At 39.3% G+C, this 25,702-nt stretch overlaps 1 protein-coding gene across 2 annotated transcripts in view; it reads right to left on the bottom strand.

Moving 5' to 3' along the window:
• Fbxl13 (F-box and leucine rich repeat protein 13) overlaps positions 1–25,702 on the bottom strand; it is a 203,177-nt gene that overhangs the window by 159,218 nt on the left and 18,257 nt on the right. For both annotated transcript variants that reach the window (XM_063237737.1, XM_003469858.5), the window contains exons 4-7: positions 16,556–16,623; positions 16,271–16,425; positions 9,141–9,250; positions 6,649–6,819 (exon numbers count right to left, since the gene is read on the bottom strand). In XM_063237737.1, the coding sequence (XP_063093807.1) occupies positions 6,649–6,819; positions 9,141–9,250; positions 16,271–16,425; positions 16,556–16,623 (504 nt within the window). The remainder of the gene's footprint in view (positions 1–6,648; positions 6,820–9,140; positions 9,251–16,270; positions 16,426–16,555; positions 16,624–25,702) is intronic.

The raw sequence follows: 25,702 nt of genomic DNA on the forward strand, positions 1-25,702 counted from the left end.
TGCCTCGTCGGAATTGAGTGAGGGGACAGACAGCACTGCTGGTTGAGAAGACTGGCTTCCTGCCTCCCACCCACGCCTTTTCCACCACTCAGCCTTGTACATTCAACGTGTTAGCAATAGCAACTTCTGCTGAGAAACTGCGATATGCCACGCACTGTGCTAAGCGCTCCGTAAACATTCATTTGCGCTGAATAAGTGTGAACATAGAAGATGTCATCTCCAACCTCATGGTCACCATCTTACAACCATTCTCACTTTACAACTGATGCAACGTAGGCACAAAAAGATGCAGCAGCATGCCCAGGGACAGAGAGCTTGCCCAGTCTCCAGGGCACACCTTTGCCATCTGGGTGCCTCTTTCAGTGAGGCAGCTTTTCATCTTATACCTGCTGTATCATTTTTGCAAGCTTGGTGCCTGTTAACATTACGAGGGCTTCTACCATGTGAAAGTCATGGAAACTTTATATTAAAAGCATTTGTAAACTACTAAACTTAGCATTACTGATTAAGGAGGGAGTGATGAAAATTAGGTCTAGGGTGAGAATAACATCTCCACAAGATAAATTGTTCTGCAAGCAATTTTGAGATGCTCCATTTCATCTGTCTTTCACCCTCATTGCAGATCAAATCAACACAGAGTTCCTTGATAGAGCATTGCGGTTCTGGAACCTTCCCTGGTCTGAAGTTCACACCAGACACAGCTATGAAACCTGGAACCACTTTCTGCTTTGGTGAATTAAGGTCAGACTGACCCCTGAGGTTATCAAAACATGGATGTGAGAAGTCACTGAGAATACTCTTTTGTTTTACAATTCCAAGTAAATTAATCAAGCAAGCCTGAATCATCTGGTTCTTCTACAAGACGATGTAATTTTAGTAAGAACCATGGTTTTTTTCCTCCCTCAAGTGAGAAGACAAGTCAACAGCATTGTAAAATCTGAAGGTGATTTCACAACTGTTGGCGAGCTCATATGCTTTATATCTTTTACAAATGAAGTCACAGTTGCTCAAAATGAAAGACAAGCCTACGGCAACACTTACAAACTTATTAAACTAATGAAACCATTTCACATTTAAGACTGCATTACTTCACTACTTTATTTAGACTTCCCAAACATCAACACAAGGCTTTTTTTGTATGCTGTGTGCCAAACGACCCAGAAGGGAAGAAAAACAATTTGCACACAGTCTTTGTGAACCCCTGTGCTGGCTCTGAGCTCAGCTGATGGCCCACAAGCCCAGGCATCTGCTGTGTAAGTGGCATCGCCCAGTGGATAGATGATACTACAGAAAACGGCCGCAGAGCAGAACCTGAGTGGTTCTAGGAACTGGTCAACAAGCCTACAGGCTCCTCTGAATTTTCCAAGGCACTTCGAATTGCATTTCCAAGTTGCTGTTTTCAATTATTCCTTCAAAACACTAAGCAGTCAACGTGTACAAATTTGAATGGATGTTTTAAACTAATGCTTCCAAGAATTACAAAGTTCAGACCCAGTTCACATTATATTTTTATCTTTGTACCTTTTTTCTTAAGTCCTTAAGACTTAGTCAACCAGAGAAGTCAAATACATTACATTTTAAAAATATGATTTTGAAAACTCTACTTTAGTAATAAGCTTAGCAAACCCAATTATTCAAGATGTTAGTATTAGAATCATTAATTTCCAGTTTCGCACAATTATTTAAAGCTACTCTCTTGTTACCTGTGCATTTCAACAGGACAGGCAGCACACAATGTACTCGATAGTGAAGATTTTGAGGCTGTTGCTAAAATAATATTCTACTTTATTGTCACAGCAAGATTAAGCCAACTCTAAACAGAAAAGTGTTATCCTTGTGCTTTTTAAGGGGAATACAACTAACAACTGTAGAGTGGTTCTTAATGATTACTTTGTGTCTTACCAATAAAATAGGGCTGTAACTTCACCAGTCGGCTAATCCACTGATGGATTTATAACGCAGTGGCATCACTGGGAGGCGGTGGATATTTAGAAGGTGGGGCCTGGTTGCAGAGAATGGGTCATAGGGACATGCCCTCAGGAAATGCAGCTTGTCCCTCAGCCTTTTTCTAGGGCTCTTTGCTGCTCTCTCAGCTTCCTGGCTCCCAAGAGGGGAGCACCTTCCCTCTGCCATGTCCTTCCACCATGATGTACTGGTTTTGCCACAAACCTCAAAGCAATGGAGACAGTTAACCATGAACTGAAACTTCTAAATCCATGAGTCAAATAAACCTTTCCTCCTTTAAGTGGATCTTGTTAGGAATTTTGCTACAGCACCAAGAACTGACTGACATACCACCCATGCCAGGGTAAGTGGCACAGAGGAGGTCCAGGGCAGAGCGGCAGAGGGAGTGTGGACAGGAGGCTACGCACCCAAAGCAGCAGCCTGGTACAGAGTTTTGGAGTCCAGAAAGGTAAGGAGGTTGTCCCCAAGGAGGAATAGGCCAGAGTGGACTCTCAGAGCCCCGAGAAGGAAAAGGAGGGCAAACTGAGGGTGCGGAGCTCTTAGGAAGGCCCTGGAGCCTGAGGCAGTGCCGTCCGAGAGGAAGGCACCTGCCAACGCACATCCTGTGCCCCTGAGGACGCAATAACAGAAAAGATGCTTTAATAAAAATGCATAACATGAATAATCGACTGAAGAAGAAACATAAAACAAGCTGGAATGGAGGCCAGTCTACAGTAAAACTTGCCTAATCCTCATGCCAAGGTCAGGAGAAGGAAAGGCCGAGGAACTGTTCCAGACTGCAGACGACCAAGGCGTCATGACAGCTTCATCTGCTGAAACACTGAGACAGCTGAAGAAACCTGACCTGCGTCTGAGAAGGCCAGTTTACACCAGCACTACACAGGTATGAAAGGCACCACAGTGGCAAATTATTCTCAGATTTTTTAATGGAAAAATTAGTTGTACCATACTTGTAAATTTTCTGAAGTCTGAGGCTGTTAATTTTTTTTTAATGTGCTGGATAAAACACAATTGTCTGTTTAAAACAAACACAATACATTATGCAGTAGAATTTATAAACACACAGAAACAAAGTATATGTCAATAATATAAAAAACAAAGACGGGGAGAATAGGATCATACTGTTTTGACATTCTTATATGTGAAGTAACATATTACTTTAAGGTAACCCATGATATTTTAAAAATGTATAGTGTAAACATTGGAACAGTTATTGATAAAATAAAGAAATAGCCAAACTTTTATGTCAAAAAGCATGAATTTTCAGAGAAAAAAACTGCACAATTGTAAGAAAGAGTGTGATATAGCTCAGAAAAACAACTAACAACTAAAAAGAGAAATAATTAGGCAAAAGCAAGGACTTTATTACCTAAAATTTTGAATTTTATGTTATCAAAAGACTCCACAGACAAAAAAAAAGCCGCAAGTCTGGGTAAAAGAACCTCCAGATATATTCCAGACAAAGGACTAATACTGCCTTTTCCTGTATACAGAGAGCTATTACAGACCAGTATAAAAATTGTAGAAATTAAAATTGGAAAAAAGTCAAAATCAGAACAGGTAATTTGTAAGTAAGTAGGAAATAATGAGCAAAACCTACTTATCCTAACGCCAGCGAACACATATACGTGAAGATTCATCACAGGATGAACTAGGAGATCCACAGTGACTGACAGTTTGTCTCGACAAACTGCGGTGCTGAGTGTCTCCAACCCTGGGACCAGGAAAGGTAAAGAGTGACCCCGGAGGATACAGGGAAAGATAACCCAGCAGGATTAAAACCCAGCGTCTAGAGGGTGGGATGGGAAACCGGTCTACTCCTAGATCATGGCAGCCCACTCCCCACCCCGGCCCAGCGCAGGCACCATCTGGGAAAAGGCTCAGATCAGGGAGGGAGCGAGCCAGCCCTTCAGTGACCGTACGGCAGAGGGACGCACAATCACACTATCCTCCCCACTGGTGGCGGAGAGGCTCCAGATGCTGGAAACAGAAATCTCAGAATGTAATTGCCACGCGCCCATGCACCCTGCTCCAGGGCCAGGGCCAGGGCCAGCGGGTGGTGGGACACCAGGGAGGAAAAAGGTTTCTCCAGCGCATCCGGTCATCATCATCATCATCATCATCACCTCCACCACCAGCCTCTTCTGCCCACACACAGCAGGAGGGCTGTGCACCGAACACTCAGCACCGCACCCAGGACTATGGGCAGGCTCCGTGTGAGCAGGAACAACTGGGCGCTGAGAGCAGGAGAAGGAAGGGAAAACTGGTTCTGCTGACACAGACATCTGTGGTCAGAGAGGCACTGCACAGCGCCGGGAGCGGTGGCCTTTCCACCTCTGAGAGGCAAGGAGAGCCTGCAGGAGGAGGGCGTGGAGATGCCTGCAGGCTTGAACCACTCCCGGCTGATAGCTGATTGGCCCTGTGGCATACTTCTAGCCACTTTCTTGCTCAAATAAAGTGAAGCTCAGAAAGGTTAAATAGTGTGTCCAGGGCACACAGCACTGACATGACAGAACCTGATCCAAATCACTCTCTCTTCCCAAGGACCATACAATGCTGAGCTCCTGGTTTGTGCCTTACCTTTGGTTCTATGATTGAAACTATGGATGGGAACATTTTTATTGGGCTCTGTGTGACTTTATAATAATAAAACAATGTGACTGCCCTGTGAGGTTTATTGTTGCAGGATTAACTTTTTCCTAAGCTATATTTTATAAAATCATGTAAACATTTTTAAGATGAGGTTTATAATAATTTCATCAGTTTTAGTTCTTTAAAACAAAATAAGATCAAGATGGGGCACTCCCTGAGCTTGAAACCAGGGGTGGGTTGGAAGGGAGCAGCTGTCCTCCAGGCAGGCTTCACGCGGGAACCACATGGCTGCTCAGAAGCAGCCTGGATGCCCTCATAGAGCGCGCTGGGTTCATGCCCAAGCGACTTTGCCATGGTTTTGATTTTTATTTTGATTGTTACCTTGGTAACTGTAGTTATTGTGACTTAGCTACATTGTTGGATTTGGGTCGTGCTGGTTGGTTTTCTTTTTTTGTTTTCCCTATTCTGTTTTCACTCTCTTCTTTTTTGGGGGAAGGGGACAGATTTTTGCTTATAGGTATTGCTGATTATTATGTTTTAGTTTCAAGGGTTCCTCTTTGACCTGCTCCTCTTCTAGTGTTTCTTCCCTCCTGTCTTTTGACTCTCTCCCCACGTTACTTTTGTGCTTCTCTACTCATTATACTGCCTCCTTGTCTTCCTCTACCTACTCTCCATCTGTCTAACAACACAAATATAACAGGTCTGTAATGAATACTGACAAAAGGGTGAAATTATTAAAATAAGCTTTAATGTTTACACCTGATGTATATTTACTATTGTTAAAACCAGACGTGTGGATCAGTGGAAAGAGGAGAGGGAAATAATTTCAGGCACATATAGCTACTTGATCTTTGACAAAGGTGCCAAAACAATCACTGGGGGACGCCTCTTTAATACAGGGTGCTGGGAAACTGGCTATTTGCATGCAGGAGATTGAATCTAGACCCATATCTCTTACCATGTACCAAACTAAAATCATAATAGATCAAGATCTACACGTTAAAACAGAAACATTCTCCTGGGAGACAAAACAAATAAAACTCCCAACATAGGTGTAAGGCAAGGACTTTCTGAACAGAACCCCAATTCCACAGAAATAATACCAGAATTAACAAGTTTATATCAAGTCAAACTAAAAAGCTTCTGCACCACAAAAGAAATAACAAGAAAGAGACAACCAACTGAACAGAAAATTTTTTGCCAATTACACCTTGGACAGAGGATTAATACATAAAATATATGAAGAACTAAAAATAAAAACACTTCTCTGATTAAAAGAGCCAACCAAACAAAGGACAACAGAAATAGACACTTCTCAGAAGTGCAAATGGCCAATACATACACGAAAAAACACTCACCACTGACAATTAGAGAAATTCAAATTAAAATAACACTGGTATTCCATTTTACTCCACGTCAAGTAATAACACATGCCGGCAGGGCTGCAGGGAAATAGGAATCTTTCTGCATTGCTGGCGGTAATGTAACTAGTACAACTAAGGAAATCACTATGAAGAGTCCTCAAAAAACTTAAAATACCCAGCTATTTCCCTTCTCGGTATCTTCAAGAAAGAGTCAGACGTTATGTGACGGTGATACATGCAGATCTGTGTTTATAGCAGCACATTTCACAACAGCTAAATCGTGGAAGCGACCTATGTGTTCATCAGCAAATGAATGGATAAAGAAAACATACCATTTCTACACAAGTGAGTACTACTGTGCTATAAAGGAAGATAAGTTTGAATCATTTATGGGAAAATGGGTGTCCCTTGAGATCATAATGTTAAGTGAAATAAGTGAGACACCCCGCTTCCAATAGGGCATGGCTTCTGTTACAGGAGAAACTCAGTATAAATAAGTCAAAGAGCAAGCTGAAAGAGACGAGGAAATAGGAGAAGACATCTTTGGCAAATGGGAGGAAGGTGAGATATTGGGAGGGGGACAAAGGAGGAGAAGGGGGTGTAAAAATATTAAGATGTATTATGTATTTGTTACAACTATCCAAAATTGATGAATTCACTACATACCACAAACATGTACTAATAAAAATTTTTTAAATTTACAAATACTTAATAAATTCATACAAACCTGTAATACTGCCTTTTCAGGTAATAGTGAGATGTCACAATGTGAAGCGTCATGGACAAGGTGGGCTTCAGACACACTCTGCTCAAAAGAAATACTTTCTTCACTTTCTTCAGATGTTTTCATTTTTGACTTGCTTTTCCATTTTCTTAATTGAAGTTTATGCTTTAATATCTGCAACAAAAATAATTTATAATTTCCATGGAAATGCTGTTAAGTGTCATATGAGAAGATAGATTCATGTACAATGTTTCAAGCATACTATTTTAAACAATAACAGCACCAATTAAACATTATTATCATCATTATTACAAAAAATGCTATTTTCCATAGGCACCTTTAATATTCCCTGAACCACCAAAGCTTTACAGGTTATTTCTGTTTGCTGTCATACAGCACAAGCAGCCACCTTAGAGATCTGTCCGGCCTCCTCTTTTTGTTTGTTAGGAAAGTGAGGCCCAAAAGTGGTCTTTCTGATAATAGACCTGGCATGTAGGGTATAAGCACAGACATAACCAAAAAGGAGGGGAGTTGGAAGGGAATTATTTAGGAACTTGACCAATTTGTCATGACAGGAAGTTCCCATTTTAACACTGATACACTCCTGGAAACTGCAGAAGTAAGATGCTTGCTATGGCTTGTGTCTAGACGTCCCCTCAAAGCCTAATGCAATCATAGGTGGGCTTTTTAGAGGTGGCTTGGTCTAGTGTGTGTGGTTCTGGATCAAGGATATATGATGACTAAATCAGTCTACTGACTGGTTTGGCACAGTCGTGGCTGAGGGTGTGAGTGCTATACCCACCCTAAGACACGTAACCCTCGTAAAAGATAAGCGACAGAAAGAGAGCTAGTATACTCTTGGCTGCCTGCTTGCTGTGGACTGTTTCTCCGCTGCAGTCCCCCTCTGCCACCCTGCCTTGGAGGAGGCCAGCCTTGGAGCCAGTTGACTATGGACTGAAATCTCTATAAACCGTGAGTTAAAAAATAAACCTTTCCTCCTTTAACTTTGCTTTCTCTGTCACAGACACACAATTTCAGTGCAATATATCCATGTACTGCAGCCTAAGGAAGGGCACACACTGGAGAACCAGCACACACACAGCACACAGGTGTCCCTGGACCCTGCTCCCAGAACACAGCTGCCATCCTCACTCAACCTAAGTGAATACAGAATGATGTTTGGCCAACAAACTACCTATGACCTATGTGTTGTGTTCATAGGTAGTAGATAGATAGTTACATAGGAGAAAAGATTTTCTCTGAACACCCAACTATATAACACACATATGTATTGAGGATAATATCTCTTATGTACAATACATAGCCTACCAACAGACATGTACAAAACATCATGCTCCGTGTGTGGGTTAGGTTAAGAGAACACTCCTGCTTCAGGGTTAATTAGCTCAAGAGACATGTAAAAGGGGGTTTCACCATTCAACATCTAACCAGTGATTAGGAACAGAGGACAGTGATCAAAACACTGACTTGACTACACAAAGTGGTAGAAAGAACAGAATGAGCAGCTGCGCACAGTGGTGCCTAAAATAGACTGTTTATCCGGCAGTGCTGGAAAGGTGGTTCGTGAAAAGGAAGGGCCAGAGGACAAGCTACAAGAACACCAGCTCGGTATCCACAGATCGATTATACATGACTAGGAGTAAGAACTGTGTGTTAGGCTTCTCCGTATCCTCCACAGAGTCTAGTGCTACCTAAAACATTCTGCGAGTATCAAGTCCCCTTAGACTCTCTTCCTGTCCATGTGGTACTATTAGTTTCAATATCTGGACCAATTTGGGGGTAAGGGTATGGATCCTGCCCGACGAGGGGCAACCACAAAAGAAAGGAATTTAATTTCATCCGTTTTCTCTTTCCTGATTACCCTGACTTTGTATTTCAAAGAATATTAATAGCACAATTACCAAAAAAATCCAGTACGTTTCTATGTTTGATCCTAGTAGTCACTGAATATTCTAAAACAATATACAGTAATAACATATGATAACAAGTGAATGATATTTTTAAGTTTGTAGGGGATTGCTTAGGTTTTGTGTTTCAGTTGCTATAATTCCTAGTGGATATCCTAGTTAAGATTCTAAGTTTTAGCAATAAAAAAATCATTTAATGTTGAAATAATGATTTATTAAATTGAATGTAGAAAAATAATCATATAAAATAGTTTCTCTTCCACTTTAGACATTTCTCTGCCCTTCTAAGTACTTGTTTGAACAAAATTCTTAGTGTCTACATCACTAAATTTTTTAAATGTTAAAAGATTTTCCCTTGCTATTCATAGCTCAAAGGACACAAGAGAAATTCTTAGGAAATATTTAAGTTAACTGAAGTAAAAGTTAAATTACCAAGTTATTAAAAGAACAAAGATCCCACAAAAAATATACAATCTATAGGATTTTAATATTCTCTACATATAGCATCACTGAAACAACATGACTAAGTGAATCAGATTCTTTTTAAAAATTAAGTTTAAAATGTACCAGCTCATCGTCTCTCTTTTTATGTTGTTTTCTTGCTTGTTCCTTCCATTTTCTTAGCATAAATTTTAGCTTGTGGTAACGAAGTAAGTGTTGTAAATCCAATAATGCATCTGAAGAAAATTTACTAGGTTATATACAGTTCAAGCTGCTTCTAAAATAACTAAAGTGAATTAATATTTTATTGTGCACATAACATACAACAAAGTTGTATCTAATAGTATTTGTTTCATTTCAATATATTTATGGCATCATTAAATAGTACTCATCAGATGTTATTGACTAGTAGGCATCATCTTTGCTCTTAGAAATTAAAATGCAATAGAAATATCAAGATAAGAACTGGGCATGGTGGTGCATGCCTGTAATCCCAGCACTCAGGAGGCTAAGGCAGGAGGATTTTTGGGAGTTCGATGCCAGCCTGGGCTACAAAGTGAGCTCAAAGTCAGCCTGAACTACATAGGGAGACCCTGTCTCAAAAAAAAAAAAAAAAAGAAAGAAAGAAAGAAAAAGAAAAGAAATAGCAAGATAAGGATCACTTCTTTAAAAAAAAAAAAAACTGTTCTTTGTAAAACCAGAGCTTCTAGCCAGGCATAATGGCACATTCCTATAACCCCAGCATTCAGGACACTGAGGCAGCTGTGAGGCTGCCTCAGCTGTGAGTTTGAGGCCAGCCTAGGCTCAAACTGAGCTCAAGGCTAGCCTGAACTGCATAGTGAGACCCTGTTTCTCAAAAAGACAAAAAAAAGGGGTGGGGGAGCTTCTAAACTTATTCATAAGAAATTCAGTCCAGGTAGTATTCACATCCCTTGCCTTGGAATCAATGAGGTGCCCTGTAGCTGAGCAGATCCCCTTCTGTCCAGGACAAAGGATGCCAAAGCAAGTCTTTCAAGCTGTCCTGTGGTCCCTAGGTGCAGCCAACCCATATTCTCTCAGACGTACAGGCTCAGTATTTGGGGGTTTGCTTTGCTTTGCTTTTCAATAGAAGCTGGATATTTGGACTTTATATGACTATTTCTAACGTTTAAACTTTGGCAAGAAATTTTTGAGTCTTGTTGACTATTATACAGGTAGCAAGACATACAGGGACCAGTTTTCAACAGCAGGGCTGGAACATTACAGCCTTCCTCTTGCCCGAGTCTGTGATTGCAGGGCATCGCCCAGCCGAAATTTGCTGTTTTGATCTAAAATCTAGGCTCTTCAGGAAGCCTAGAACTCCATTTGTTTTATTATTTAGCAATTCTCAAATTGGGCTGCTCTTACGAAACTGAGAAATAATAAGCACTTATCCTTGCATCTCTGCTCAGTTCAGCTAAGTCATCTACTGAACTACTACTGTTTCTTCATTGTGCTTTAAGTATTTTGGTTCAGTCAGGAATGCTGAGTGATTTTGGTTTTAAATTCCACTCCCAAGGGCCAGGGATTTAACTCAGCGGCATAAGCGCCTGCCTGGCAAGCACAAGGTTGTCAGTTAGATCCCTGGTACAAAAAAAAAAATCAGCTCCCAAACAGAGGAACTAAAAAAGTCAGAGTTATCTAATTGATTACTTCAAAGGACAATAATCTTAGAAATTTCAATGCTTTTGAATGGACATGAAAAATACTGGCTCTAAAGTCAATGATTTGTCTGATGGCATGGGCAGCTATAGTGAAGATAACAAGAGGCATTGTGGTAGTCATTGTTAATTTCCTATTATCTTGTCTTGAAGACTTGTATAGTTTACAATGTCTTGTTTTGATTGGCTTTATTCTGTTGTACTTTGGTTTTATTCTCTTTTTTTAAAAAGGTTAATGATTTGATGGATTATTACTCTGCCATAAAGAAGGATAAACTTGAGTCATTTGTAGAAAATGGATGCACCTTGAGATCATAATATTAAGGGAGATAAATCAGATACATCACTTTACATACCACATGGTTCTTATATGAGAAATCGAAGAGTAAAATAAAAGATAGATAATAGGGAATGAGGAGATCTCATGTGGAAGGGGAACAAGAGATAGAGGGAGGGACTAGGGATGCATAAAAAGGGATAAAAGTGAGAATTGAAGAAAAAATGGAAATAGAGCCTTTGCGGTGTAAGTACCGCGCACTGACTGGCTGCACCCCGGGGCTCCAGTAGAGCTCTCGCAAACGCAAAGAACAAGAGTCGAAAGATGCAGGGAAGGATGGGAGGGAAGCGGACAAAACAAGAATTCAAATATGTTATGAACATGCACAGACTCCCCATGTTAAATGTAATTATCACGTACTACAAACACGTACTAATAAAAAATGAAAAGGAAAAAAGTTAATGATTTAAGATAGTAAGTTTTTATATTCATTTTTAGTTAAATGCCTTTTGCTTGAATTGCTTTCTACCAAAATGCCCTCCATATACTTAAATGTTCAGGTTGATTTTAATTTTTATTAAGTTATAGCAGCTCCAAAATAAAAGCATCTTGTGAGAAATTATTATACTATTTTATCAGAAATTCCTATTTGCCTAGCACTTAATATGCAAGAAGGTTGTTTTTATATACTTTAAGTTACATCTACTTAAGTAATATTTTGTAGGCTTTCAAGGTCACATTAGATTGTTGCAAGAAAATTCCAAGCCAAGCCAAACCAGACTGAAAGAAGGACTCTGCACGGAAGAGATAAGAAGACAGTGTTTAATCTTTACACTGGAGAACTGTTGAAAGGCAACAGCACTGAATTTACAGAGAGCTTAGTTTATATAGAATTTAGAAGTCGTATATAGAATTTAGAAGTGGAAAATACAAAGCAAGTTATAAAATGTTACATAATTGTTACATGCATCGAGTCATATGTTGATAGGCAGCCTAGTCGTGAACAGCTTCGTTGAAACAAAGGAATTGTTTATCATAATATAAAAACCTTCTGGGAACAAATTAAGATGACTTAGATAGTTCTAAGACATTATGTCATTGTGATATTATGTGACTTGGGTTAACAACGGGAACATGAATGTTTACTGCATAAATATACTAAATACTTTAAAAATGTATGCCCCTGAGTGGTATGATAACTAGATAAGACAAAAAAGGGCAAGAGGTAGGTGGGAAAATATTGAAAAGAGACAAGTGGGTAGAATTAGGAGACTAGGAAAGAATACTGAGCCTTGCACTTGTTAGGTTCACCGTAACAGTGAGAAACAGATCGGAGGTGAACGAGACAGCAGCAAAGTGAACAAGAGGCGGGTTTACAGAGAATAAGAGAAGGTGCGGGGCTGGGAGAGGGCCAGAGGGAGGGCAAGAATACTAAAAAGAGAAACATAGACGCTGTGGAAGCCGGCAGAACAGAGGTGATGAGAGGCAAGAGGACTGTGTGGCAGATAGGGTGGGATTTCAGTCTGATGGGCTCTGGGATCCACCCAGAGGTCAGCAGAGCACTTTAGGAGTGGCAGGCTGGGTCATCACAGGGCACGGCCTTGTGTTCTAGTCCGTCCCTCAGCCCTGCTCTGGTTCTGTTCTCCTGCCGTGCTTCCTGGAACTGAGCTGCTTTGTTCCCCCAAGGCCCTTCGGCCTGCGGCCTGGCCTAACAGCCAGCTGCTCAGGGACTGAAGCTGCCAGCAAAGCAAACTTCTCCTTTGAGTTGTGGGTGTTGGGCACTGTGCCTCCATGACAGAAAGTTTACTAATATCCTCTGGTGGACATGAAAAGAATTTTGTAGGGAGGCTGTTCTAACCTACAAATTAATCTGCATTCACCACAAAGTTTGCAGTTCACTCATGACAGGAATTTTTAAAGTAGCCATCACCTATTATAACCCTGCAAAATGTGAGTTAGCCAATTAGACGGTTCCTAATTCATTACATTTTTTTTATTTAAAGAAAGACTAAACAAAAATAGAAAACATGAAGAAATAGTACATACTTTCAAAGAAAAGAAATAAACAGTAATAAATCACTAGTTGATGTATATATATTGTCCCCCCACAAATAGTTGTTCAAGATACACAAGTGGAACATATAAATGGGAATTCAACCAGGGAGACTGCAAACAGTTCTGTTCAACTATCCAACAAAAACTAAGTAATATGGCTATCAATCCTATACACTTAGCATGTATGCATTTATCCATATCTTCATTTATGTTGAGACCTAACAAAACTTATTAGATTAAAATCCTTCTGAACAAAGATTAATAATATTGCTGGATTTCACACCATAACACTCCAGAATCAGCACTGGATGCCCCTTTCTTTCCTTCAAAGTATTTGTTCATTTCATCTTGGGTCATAAGATCAGTTCACATAAACTGCTTATGCAGTTCATATAAACTGCTTTACGCAAATCTAAGTCTAAACATGTATTTCTATCCTTTCTATATTAGAGGGAGAAACAGAACAAAGCAGGATAGAACTAAATTTTTCCTGTAGACACATAAAACTAAAAAGACATATAAAACTGCTGTATAAGGAGTTCTACCATGGTCACTGTGCTATTTCTTGTTATCATCAACAGAATTGGCTATATCATCAGATAAAGTATAATTGAACACATCAGTACATAACAGGATTACTAGAAATATAACTTTTTAGATGGTGTAGAGCTACAAAAACAGGTAGTAATCAAATCAGAATGGATATCATGGTGAATCATTGTCATTTTCAGTATAGTTGTCTATACTCCTCAACTTGATACCAGCAACCTAACGGTTTTGAATAAAATCTGTCAATAATAAGCAGCAATCAAACAAGTCAGATTTAACTAAGATCACTCATGATACAACAGTATAAGTCATACAGGGATCCTGATTGAGTTAATAGGAAATTAAAGATGACCACTGTGCTGTGTCCTGATATCTTCGGGACAGCTGTCTGTACCCTCAGATCCAGTGCTTGTATACAAACTAGGACAGAACAAGTTCCAACCAAGCAGTGGTATGAGTAATTGGGGTTTTAATTCCTGATACACTATTAACTATATTTTCTGCTGTTTTTTTTTTTGAAGACTATTCCTCCCCTTTACTCCCCCAGAATGAACTGTGTATTTTTGGGTCTCCCCAACACTCACAGTTTTGTATTGTGGGGGGCAACCTGCTATTTACCTAAGTGTTTCCGAACTTTCTCACTCCTGGACTGAATTTCTAGTTATATTTCTTCATTTATTAAAGCCTGTTGGTTCGACCTGGTCTAGTTACCCCTATTACTCTCTGGTTCCCTATCACATCGAGTTCTGTTTTCTCATGTTTGATTTTGGTCCATATAACCTTCTTCAGGCTAATTATATTTCCTATAAAGAGCCTCTCAGTGGACCCTACCTCTTGATCCACTCTGCCTGCAATTCTCTCTTTTTTCCCTTAAGTTAGCGTATCTAGGCCATATTAGAAATTATATCCAACTTTCTTTGCCTCATTTCTGTTGTGCTCTTTTTCTGTCAGTAGTTGTCTGTTTGTCTTTTTCATTTTGCTTTCTGCTCCATTAATTGTGGCCGCTCTGCCACTGTTTCTGGAATTCTGGTACTTTTCTCTTTTAGAATGTCCTGCAGTATTCTCTGTAGAGTTGGGTTGGTGGTTGCTAATTCCCCGAGGTCCTCTGTATCTTGAAAGCACCTTGTTTCTTCATTAATTTCTAGGAACAGTTGTGCAGGATATATCAATTTTGGCTGGAGGTTATTGTCTTTCAAAGCTTGGATTATTTCGCCCACACTCTTCGAGATTTGATGGTTTGTGCCAAGAAGTCTGCTGTAATTCTGATGGGTGTTCCCTTGTAAGTGATCTGTTTCTTGTCTCTGACAGCTTTTAATATTCTGTTCTTATATTGGATTTCTGAAATCTTGATTATTATACGCCTGAGTATAGTTCTGTTTTGATTGTAGGTGGCTGGAATTCTGTATGCCTCATACATCTGAGCATCTTTACTTTTTCCTATGTTTGGGAAGTTTTCCTTGATTATTTCTGTGAATAGCCTTTGCAGTTCCTTTCTTTGTACCCCTGCTTCTTCACTTACATTCTTTATTCTTAAGTTATAGATCCTCTTGTCATCTTCTAGCCTTTGTATTGTTACTGCTTGTTTCCTTATTATTTTTAAGAAGTTTTTCCTTTCATGTTCCCACATTACAAACCTCTCCTCCAGTTCGGATAGTCTATCCTTAGTTTCTTTCAAGCTGTTATGCCAGCTTTCAATAGAGTTTTTAGTTTCCTGGTAATCTCTTTGAACCTGCTTCACGTATTCTATGTTTTCTCTATTTTCTCCATCAAACAATTCTCCCCCTTTTTTTTTTGTTCTTCCATTCTACCAGCTGTTTTTTCTTGGGAGGTGCTTAGCATTTCTTTAACTATTCTACTTACATCTTGCTTTGCTTGGTTAAATACTTCACTTTTGAGCTCATCTATGAGGTCCTGGAAGATATAGCTTTACATCTATTGGTGCCATGCTTGATATTGCATGTTTTCTGTCCTCATTCTCCTTTGCATTTACCTTTCTTGGATAAGTGTTCTCCAGATTGGGGACTGAGGACCCTTTCTTGTTGCCTTCTTTTCTAATATTTTTTGTTCCTTCCAGACAGGTGTATATAGGAGGCCTAGTTTCTTTCTTTGTCGGTTTCAGTTTGTCTGAAGCATACTGACTCAATTCATTACATTTACATTTACACTTAAACGTTAAAAGCATCAGCTCTCAACAGCTGGTCAAAAGGAACTGATTTGCTGATTTACCCCAAATATAAATGAGTCTGCAAAAAAACCTAAGCAAAAGACAAGAGTCTTCTATCCCAACTGCTAAACTCACACATGCACACTATTGCTCATAAAAACTAAGTCTCAAGTAAGAAAAACAAGCTTTCTCACATGCACATTAAATGAAAGATTTGTAACAAATGTAGAACTCTCTGCAGAAATAGTCAATTTTTTGGTACTACCCAGAATATAGCATTCTCTGTTACATAAAACACAGAATATCCCTAGTTACTTTTAGGTATACACATAGACAAATACACAACAGGATTTGGTTTAAAATACACCAGTCTCCATTACAGTAAAATCTTCTCACATAAATCTCATTAAGTATTTTAAATTAGTGGTTCTGCCTTCATTTCATAACAATTCTGTAAACATAGCAATTTTCTAAACATAAAACCAGGTTCATCTGAGTGTACAAAAGTAATTGTTATCATGTAAGGATTTACCTTCAAGTTTTCCCTTTGCCTTTTCTACATAAGCCTGCCATTGATGAAATGAAGATTTTTTAAGGCTGAAATGATAATGTGCTTCTGCTCTTTCAATTTTTTCAGCCAGGAGGTCTTCTTCACTTACAAGAGTTATTGCTAAGTCTTTCCATGCGCTGCAGGTAAAAATAAAACACATAAAAACATATTTTGATGTTAGAAGAATACATTAGTAAATAAACAGAGAGGATTAAAAAGTGATGCTTCCCTTATGCCCCAATTTTGTCAGAAAAATCACATTCTTACCAAAAATGGGTCTTTAACAAATTTCCAGTGTAAAAAGTGCATGCCTTTATCATCAATTCTGGAGTCATCTGAAATAAATAAACTACATTATTTATTAAATAAATAATTAAAATTAGAATTAAGTGACATACATAAGCCACCTCTGCAAGATACACGTGGAAATGAGAGATCTGGTTGCCTTGGAGAAGACTTGGGCAGTTGGGAGAAAGGAATGGATTAAAAAACTATACACTATTATATATTTAGGAATTTTGTCGTGTATACCTATCATCTATTTTTTTTAAAAAATTGAACCACCACTTAAAATTATCCCATTACATCTCCCTGACTTTAAAATTAAAATATCTTTCCAGCAAGTATTATAGAATTTTTTATTAGTGTGTAGAATTTCAGGTCTGCTGGTCATTATTAAGACTAATTTTACATGCAAGATACAACATTCTCTTTTTTTATTAATTAGGTTTATTGGTACATTTTAGGTATACATAATGATCACATTAATCATAGGGAATTTGTACTTGTACATGATACAACTTGAGTCCTTTTCTCCCATTCCCCTACTCTCCCTTGGGTATATGAAGCAGGAAAGAAATAAGAAAAGCATGTAAATTTTAAGTCTAAACTATGGGAGGGCTGGAGATGTAGTCCAGCCGTGTAGTACCTGCCTAGCAAGCATGAGACCCTGACTTTGATTCCTGGTACCCAAAAAGAGAGGGGGAGGGGGAGGATGGAGGAGGAAGAAGAGGAGGAGGAGGAGCCCCTTATACTGTGGAATAAGCTTAGAGATGCTAAACTTATCACATAGAACTATTTATAACAACATGGGAAGGAACAGCTGAGGGTTGCTGAAATCATTTGCACCTTCTCTAAAATAATGAGTGAAGACAACAGCTACACATTTATTATTTGCATGACTACTGCTAAATGTTAATAGTGTTTTCTGCACATTTTATTGCCATCTTGTTCTCCATGTAGATATACTTGGTGAAGAGATAAGTTTGGTTCAAATCTGTATCATTTGCTAGGAATTCAGAGTTCTATTTTTCTAAAGCCAATATTTTCCTCCTTTGCACACTGAGATAAAATGCTTTGTTAATAGATACAGCACATACATGTTAATCATGGGTTTATTTTATGCATAGAGAGGCCTGAAGGCACCCTGATGGTCTATGTCAGGCTCAATGTCATTTAAAAAGTCTCACTTTGATGAATATTAAATGTACGCTGTGTGTATGGTGATGAAAATCATGAAAGCCTAAAGGCATTCATTGTATACAGATTTTTAAAGGGAAAGGAATCTTATTGAAAACAGAAGTAGTACTGAGTTCTCATAGCAGAGAGGGTGGAGGAGGAAAGGGATGATGAGGCAGCTGTAAAGTATAATTTTTAGCTGTGCTATACTATAGGGCTCTAAATTTCCTAAGCCTAATTCCCTTTAGAAGATATTACCTGCGAAATTTCCGACTTACAGTGAAGCAGTATGGACATGTAATACCCAACAATCCACATCTAACATTGTGAACTCTGCCATGCTGGATTTTCCTATTCTGAAATACGGGACATTAAGATGGCCTTCGTGATATTTCAGCCTCCAAACCTTTCATCCATCTCTTTAAAAATGCACATTTTCTTCAAACCATAATTCCATCATCCCACCTAAGACAATTAACAATAATTGCTTAATATCATCTAGCTCTGACTCCTTATCCAAATCTCTAGAATTGTCCCCAAAATGTATTACACAAGTTAGTTTTTACAAAGTAAGGTCCAAACAGGAACCACACATTTGTACTACACAGTCGGTTTATGTGAGGAGTTTTCTATACTTAAAAAAAAGAAATTCTCCTTTTCTGTATTTTTCAACATTGAATGAATATTAAGAGGCCAAAGAGGGATAGTAGCAACCTAAATTTAATAGATTCAAGTTATCTGGTCCTGTCTAATAAATTTTCTAAATTCTAAAAATCAGTGGAAAATTTAAATTCGTTTTGACTAAGGCATGGGTTTTCTTCTCCCATTTGGAAGAAGGACTAGAATGCAGGACGGAAGCACATGGAATCTCTCCGCTCAAGGATCTGGCGTCCGGGCTGTAAGTGCGGGCAGAACCTAGAGAGCTACTCTGGGCGACCCTAGCTGCCGCTTGTGCAGTACAAAAGCAAGCCATCAGGTCTGTACAGTACCAACAAACTTCACGGGACGGAAGTTCGATTTTACAAATTTAAACTAGTAGGATATAAAAAATATTGTCTCAAAATTATGCCAAATTTTGAAACAATGCAAACCCCCAAATCAAAATTCTTATTGAGAAGCAATTTCTTTCAAAGCTGATGGGAAAAGGAGCTGGACATTTTACTGAAGCTCCTGCCACCTAGTGCTACTGTTCTGGCAGGTAAACAGATGTGGCCTTGGTCCCGCAGTGCAAGTTTGATTTGTTGGAGGTCTTCAGAAAAGCGCTACTGTAAAAAATGTGATCGCCCAGGATGGTTTAGTGGAGCTAGAGGTCTGAGGGATGAAGGCTACTTCAGCATCTGTGGGATCTGAAGACAGAAAGAAGCTGAGCGCCAGCTTAGCCAGACATTGGGGTTCTCAGAAACACCAGAGCAGCAATGCTAGGGCCTCCCTTCTGATGGCCTCACAGTTCAAGACAGACGCGTAATAATGACAGCAAGACCAAAAAGAAGCTAGGTTTTAAAGCAGAGTGAGCAGCGTGTGTGTGCACAGCAGTGTGGTACACGCCCTGAAGCGCTGAGGTTTTCACCATCAGTCACTTTTCTCTGCAGGTTACTGAAAGACTCATTAATATCCAATGGGCTTTTGTGCATGGAGAGAAAGACTATTATTTGTATTTTAATATTCTACTTAATAAACATATATTTAAATAAACCCAACTTTGGAGAATCAATTTTTTAAACATGCAAATATTTATCAGCTTTATTAAGCAGAGTCCCTGAAACAATCTACATAAGTACCATGTTATTCATTATGATTACTTTGTTACATTTAAACTTATCTTAAAATAACACAAATCTAGATCACATCGTTCTTACAATGGCCCCCCAAAATTCACAGAGGTTATGTTCCTAAAGCACCTGTGAATTGTGAAAAAATGCAAATTTCAGATTCTGCCAGAAAAATGCCTACAAATGTCCATTTTTATAGTTTAAACTCTGACTATGCTATGTCTCCCGAAGTTATGTAATTTAATTTAATACTGTATTAACAAAGCCTTAGGAGATGCAGGGCATTTTGGCACCTTCAGGGTCTTATGGTTTTAAGAACAAACCCAGATAGCTAGGGTACAGCAACCTGTTATGATGCGGGACTGTTGGTGCATCTGCTGGGAATGGGTTACAGAGCAGCAGCCAATCAGAGCAAGGAGAACTGACTAGCACTGTAGGATTGGCCACTTGCAAACCTCCCACCAGAAAAAGAACTATAGAGGATGTTTATAGTTCTGCAAAACTGCGGGGTTCCATGAACAATTCGTAATTAGGTTCTAAGGAAAAATCTGCAAATGACTGAGGCCATGAACTCTGAACCACAACTGGGGGTATATTGTATTATGCTTTTGCTATTTTTCTCTTCCAGATTACAGTGATGCATAATTTTGATGCCTTTTCAGGAAACCATCTAATCAGTCTCAGAAGAAAAATATCATTGGAGAGTGGCAAGGGTGAGAATCTGTTACAACCAATTGAATCATGTTAGAGGGACAGGATCCGGCCATCTCTGTCAAACAATTAACCCCAGGCCTCTGGGATCTTAAGGTTAAGTTTCCTTTTCATAAATAAAACTTGATATCTGTAAGCCTACTTAAGTCCATATCTTTCATTGAGATTTTGGGTTAAACTGTACATGGGACTATCTCCTGGACATATGGGCAAAAGCAAGATGTGGAAAGTTATCAGTCTCCTAGTCCTGTAAAAGAAATCAACACAGGAAGGCAATATGATGTTTGCTCATGTATTTCTAAAAGAAACAGTGGAAAAGCAAACAACTAAATTTGGTATCTAGAAGGAAAGATGAACTAGAAGAGGCAAGAATGGAAGCAATACTTTTCTGAGTGCTCCTGAGTTTCCTGTTTTATATGACTGAAAAACAATTTGATCCAAGAAAAAAGCAGATGGCCAATACTAAAAAGAATTGTTATAGGTAATAAAATGTATACTAAGAACATATGGTACATCTTGAGGCAAAAAGAATTGTGTAACTGTCCTAAACTGAACTTTTTACCCTGATTGCGGGTGGCTCTGTGGGACTGCTACTCCGAAGTCTTTGTATGTGCATTATAGGATACAGCTAATGAGCAATTGTGGTAAGGCTTATAGAACATTTAATGATTCCAGTGATTAATCATGGTTAATGGTTATGATCATAAGTGACTAACTTCTCTGTTAAAATCTGTAGGACTTTAAGTGATCTAAGACCTAAAGTGAGTCAACCAGATCATGTGGACCTTCTGATGTGAGGTAGTGGGCAGAATGCAGCATTCCTATGAACAGTCTTGTCACCAAAGGAGAAAGGGAACAGACCACCTCATGGAGTCAGGCTTTCCCTCTGTAAGTGGCAGGTGCCTGATACTTGTTTTACTGCTGGTGATGGCATTTGAAGGCTCAGGGAAATGCAAATGCTGAAACCTACTCCTCTTCCCTGTGAGGGTCCAGAAAATGTACGTTCATTACCACCTTAAGAAAGATTTTGAGCACCAGCATCCTTGAAGAGTTATATCCTTGCTCTTCTATGTATGCCAGGTCTTACAGTAGGGACTGCAGTCACTCAATGGGAAACTTAATTGGATTCTAGAGTGGCAGGGCCCAAGTGACAGTGCTCAACCACCAAAAACAAGGTAGGCCAACTCGCCATAACGGGCAGCAGCAGAACAGTAATACTCAGAATGCTCTGACTCACAAAGGTCAGATGGTGTTGGCTAATTAGTCACAGTGCTCCCAAAAGTGAAATAAATAGGAAGCTGCTATGGTTTGGGTCTAGATGTCCTGCCAGAGCCTCATTTGGTCATGGGGTTTTTTAGAGGTGGCTGAATCTAGAGTGTGTGATGCTGGGATTGAGGGTGTGTGATTAGTAGATCAGTCCACTGATTGGTTTGGCACAGTTCTGGATAGAATTAGAGACATGATTTCTACACATGCCCTAGTGTAGGAGCTGGCGTAAATATAAGGGGCAAAAAGAGTCTTGTCTCCCTTGTTTGACTGTTTTTGCTGTCTTCTCTTGCCATGAACTGTTTCTCCTCTAGGACACCCCTCTGCCAAGCCATCTTGCCTTTCAGCTAACCAACTATGGGCTAAAAATGTGAGCTAAAATAAACCTCTCCTTTTAATTTGTAGATGTCAAGCATTATGTCCCAGGGACAAGAAAGTGACTAAGACAGATTTTGGTACCAGAGGAGTAGAGTCATTGCCAGGACTGTATCTGACCACGTGGTCTAGAAGCCTAGGAACTCACTTCTGGGAGAAGTTTGGTAAACTTTGGAGATGCTGGCTAGAGAAGTCATAGAATGGTATGAGCCAAGCTTGATGGGACACTCTGATCAAAGCTCAAAAGACCATACATGCTGATAGAAATGCAGAGATTGAGTAATTAGCAAGATCCCATTATTTGAAGGCTCAAGAGTACAAAAGTAAAAAACTTAGCTTTGAGAAGAGAGCCCCCCCAAAAACCTGCACCAACAAGACTGCCTAGACAGTGCTCAGCCATCCAGGCACTCAGAGGCCTCTGCATCCATGATGCAAAAGAGCCTAGACTGATTTGTTAGATGATACCAACAAATCTTGGCATCATCCACATGGTACTGGTTTTACATACAGAATTTAAGAGTTGTCAGGTCAGGAATTCTTCCACTCAGACCAAAGTAAGTGTGGGAGGCCAGGCAGTGTGCTCTTGCGCATCTGAGGAACGCTACAGGAAGAAAAGCTACCCCAAGAGAGAGGCCACGGGTCTGTGCAGATAGTGCTGTAGGATTGGGGCTGCTTAAGATATTTGGAGTTTGAATCTCACAACTTGGTAATGCTCGAGGTGATAGACACAGATCTACACAGTTTAATGTTTGCCCTGCTGGGTTTCAGTCTTGCATTGGTCCTATTTTTTTCTACTCTTTTTTTCCCTCCATTTTGCAATACAACTGTTTATCCTGTCCCATTGCATTTCTGCAGTGTTTAACCATTTTTTTCAAACAGGTGCTCACAGCTAGAGTTTACCTCAGAGTTCGTCTCAGAGGAGACTCTGGATTTGAATTTTTCAGCAATGCTGGAACTGTTAAGAATTTGGCAATTCTTAAAAATGAAGAAAACACTTTTCATAGAGATGTGCATGAGTCCTTGGGGTTCCAAGGGCAGAATGCTACACTTTTAATCTAGATATCCACTCAGAGCCCTGTGCGCTCATAGGCGGAGCTTGTGAGAGCAGACTGAATCATGGGGGTGCTATAGCTAAATGTACCACTAGGAGGCAGGGCCTTTTTGGAAGAGGTGGGTCACTAGGGCGTGACCTGGAAGGACTCACCTCCCTCCCTGGTTCCTCCCTTCACTCTGTGCTTCCTGGCTGCCATGAAGGATCAACCTTTTTCTGCCAAGGTCCTTCTGTCATACTTTCCTGCCCTGGAGGTGGCCAACTATGGAGTAAAAATGTGGGCCAAACTAAACCTCTTCTCCTTTAAAGTGCAGGTGTTGAGTATTTTGTCCCAGCAACAAGAAAAGCGATAGAAGCCATGAGAGTTGCCTCTACTTGGAAAAACAGGAAAAAAAAAAAATGCAGCTCTGGAGGGACCACAGAGATTAGTGCCCATATCAAGGACTTGAATGATGCAGCGATAGGGATTCTTCAGACTCTTCAGCCCTGCAGGACCGACCCTTCAGCTTTCAAACCTGACTCACACCAGATTCGCAGTGAGCTTCCAGAGCTCTGACCTCGACTGGATCCCGACTGCTGCATTCTTCCTCCTCTCACCCAGCCAGCGGCTCTTGACTCTTCCACTCCCGATCCTGTAAGCTAACCTAGTAAAACCTTTGTATAAGCATACATATATTTCATATTAAATTTGTCCCTGTAGTGAATCCTAGGACAAAGCTTCTGGTTCTAACAATCAACTTATGGGAAACAGAGCAAGTGAAGCCACCCAAGAGAAAGCAGTGCAAATGTAGAGCATCTTACAAAACACATCACAGTACTATGTCCTTCAGTAAACAAGGGGTAGGGGACATAATAAAAAAAGGACAACTTTCGTTAATTACAAGGGAAGTATGTAACAACCAAGTACAATGTGGACTGCATGAATTCTGACGTGAACAAAGCCATATGTAAAAACACATTTTGAGAAAACTTGGGGAACCCAGATGGAATATATACTGACTATAATCAGCACCAGGTGATCTTCAGCACTTATTGCTATTTATTATGCAAAACAATGGCACTATTTTTAAAAATTATTTTAACATACATAAATACAAGTATATATACTACTATGTTTGTTTTGTTTTGTTACCATGGATTGAACTCATGACCTTGCACTTGCCAGGCAAGCACTTACACCAATGAGCTAAATCCCCAGCCCTACTATGCTTTTCGACACACGTATTTAGTGTTTAATATTTAACATAATTAAGCATATTTACCTCATATACCATTTCCTTGTAAGGAAAGATTTTTTTGGTACTGAGAATGTAACTCAGGATTTCGCACTTGATAATGAGTTTTGAAAATCCTTTTTTACGCCTCTTTGAAATGTATAGTACGTTATCTATGGTTATCCTACTATGCAATCACACACCAGATTTCTTGTTCCTGTCTAAACTTTTAGTATCGCTCCCTCCCACTCTCACCACTGTCTGGTACCCACCATTCCATGCTCAACGTATGTGAGAATCTACACTCCACATACGAGTGAGATCGTGCAGTCATTTCTCTCTCTGCACCTGGCTTACTTCTCTTAGCATAATATTCTGCAGTGCCAGTCATAGTCACAGATGACAAGATTTCATTCTTTCACATGGCCGATTCCACTGGGTAAATATATGACCATTCTTTCTTCACTCACTGTTGATGGAGGCCTACCTTGTTTGCATTTCTTGGCTATTGTGAATAGCATAGCAATGAACACAGGAATACAAATGTCTCTTTGACACACTGATTTCATTTCCTTGCATATGTATCAAGGAATGGGATTGCTGAAGCATATGATAGTTTAAATTATTTTCAGAGCATCCATACTGTTTTCCACAATAGCTGTACTAATTTAATTTATATTTCACAATGTCTGTACCAATTTACATCCCATAATGCCTGTACTGATTTACATTCCATAATAGCTACACTAATTTACATTACACCAACAGTGTACATTCTTACCAGCACTATCTTTAGTCTTTTGGATAACAGCCACTTTTATCAAAATGAGGTGATATCTCATGCAGTTTTGATTTGCATTTCCCTGAAGAGCGCATAAGAATTTGGGACTTATTCTTGAGCTAAACTGTAATCTATGTCATCTTTTCAGAAATGACTTTAGATTTATTACTCAATCTTTAATCAATTTGTTTTGCTATTGCATTTTGGCAGTTCTTTATATATTCTAGATACCAACCTCTTATCAGATGTATAGTTTGAAAATAGTTTCTTCCATTCTGTAGGTTGTCTGCTGATTTGTTTCCTTTGCTTGCAACTTTTTAGTTTGATATAATCTTATCTGTCTATTTGACATTTTTGGAGTCTTGTCCAAAAAAAGAAAAATGTGCCCATTCCAATGTCCTGAAGCATTTCTCTTATGTTTTCTTTTAGTAGTTTCATAATTTATAGTCTTAAAGTTTAAGTCTTTAATCCATTTTTGTTGATTTTTGTATCTGGTGAGAAATAGGACATTTCATTCTTCCATATACAGATATCCAATTTTTCCAGAAATGTTTAATGGAAACATTCTTTCCTCCAGAGTGTTTTCTTAGGATCTTTATTGAAAATCAGTTGGCTGTAGATGTGTTGCTTTTATAGAGAACTTCTCTGTTCTGTTCTTTTGGTCTATGTGTCTCTTTTTATGGAAAGCCCACGCAGAGTATGACACTTTGTAGTATGTTTTAAAGTCAAATAATGTAATATGTTCTGCTTTGTTATTTTTCTTCAGTGTGGCTTGATTCTTCTGGGTTT

Source organism: Cavia porcellus, unplaced genomic scaffold (assembly GCF_034190915.1).
Source record: "Cavia porcellus strain 051 isolate PalLab524CR breed Dunkin Hartley unplaced genomic scaffold, mCavPor4.1 scaffold_2, whole genome shotgun sequence".
In the NCBI taxonomy this organism is placed as follows: Eukaryota; Metazoa; Chordata; class Mammalia; order Rodentia; family Caviidae; genus Cavia; species Cavia porcellus.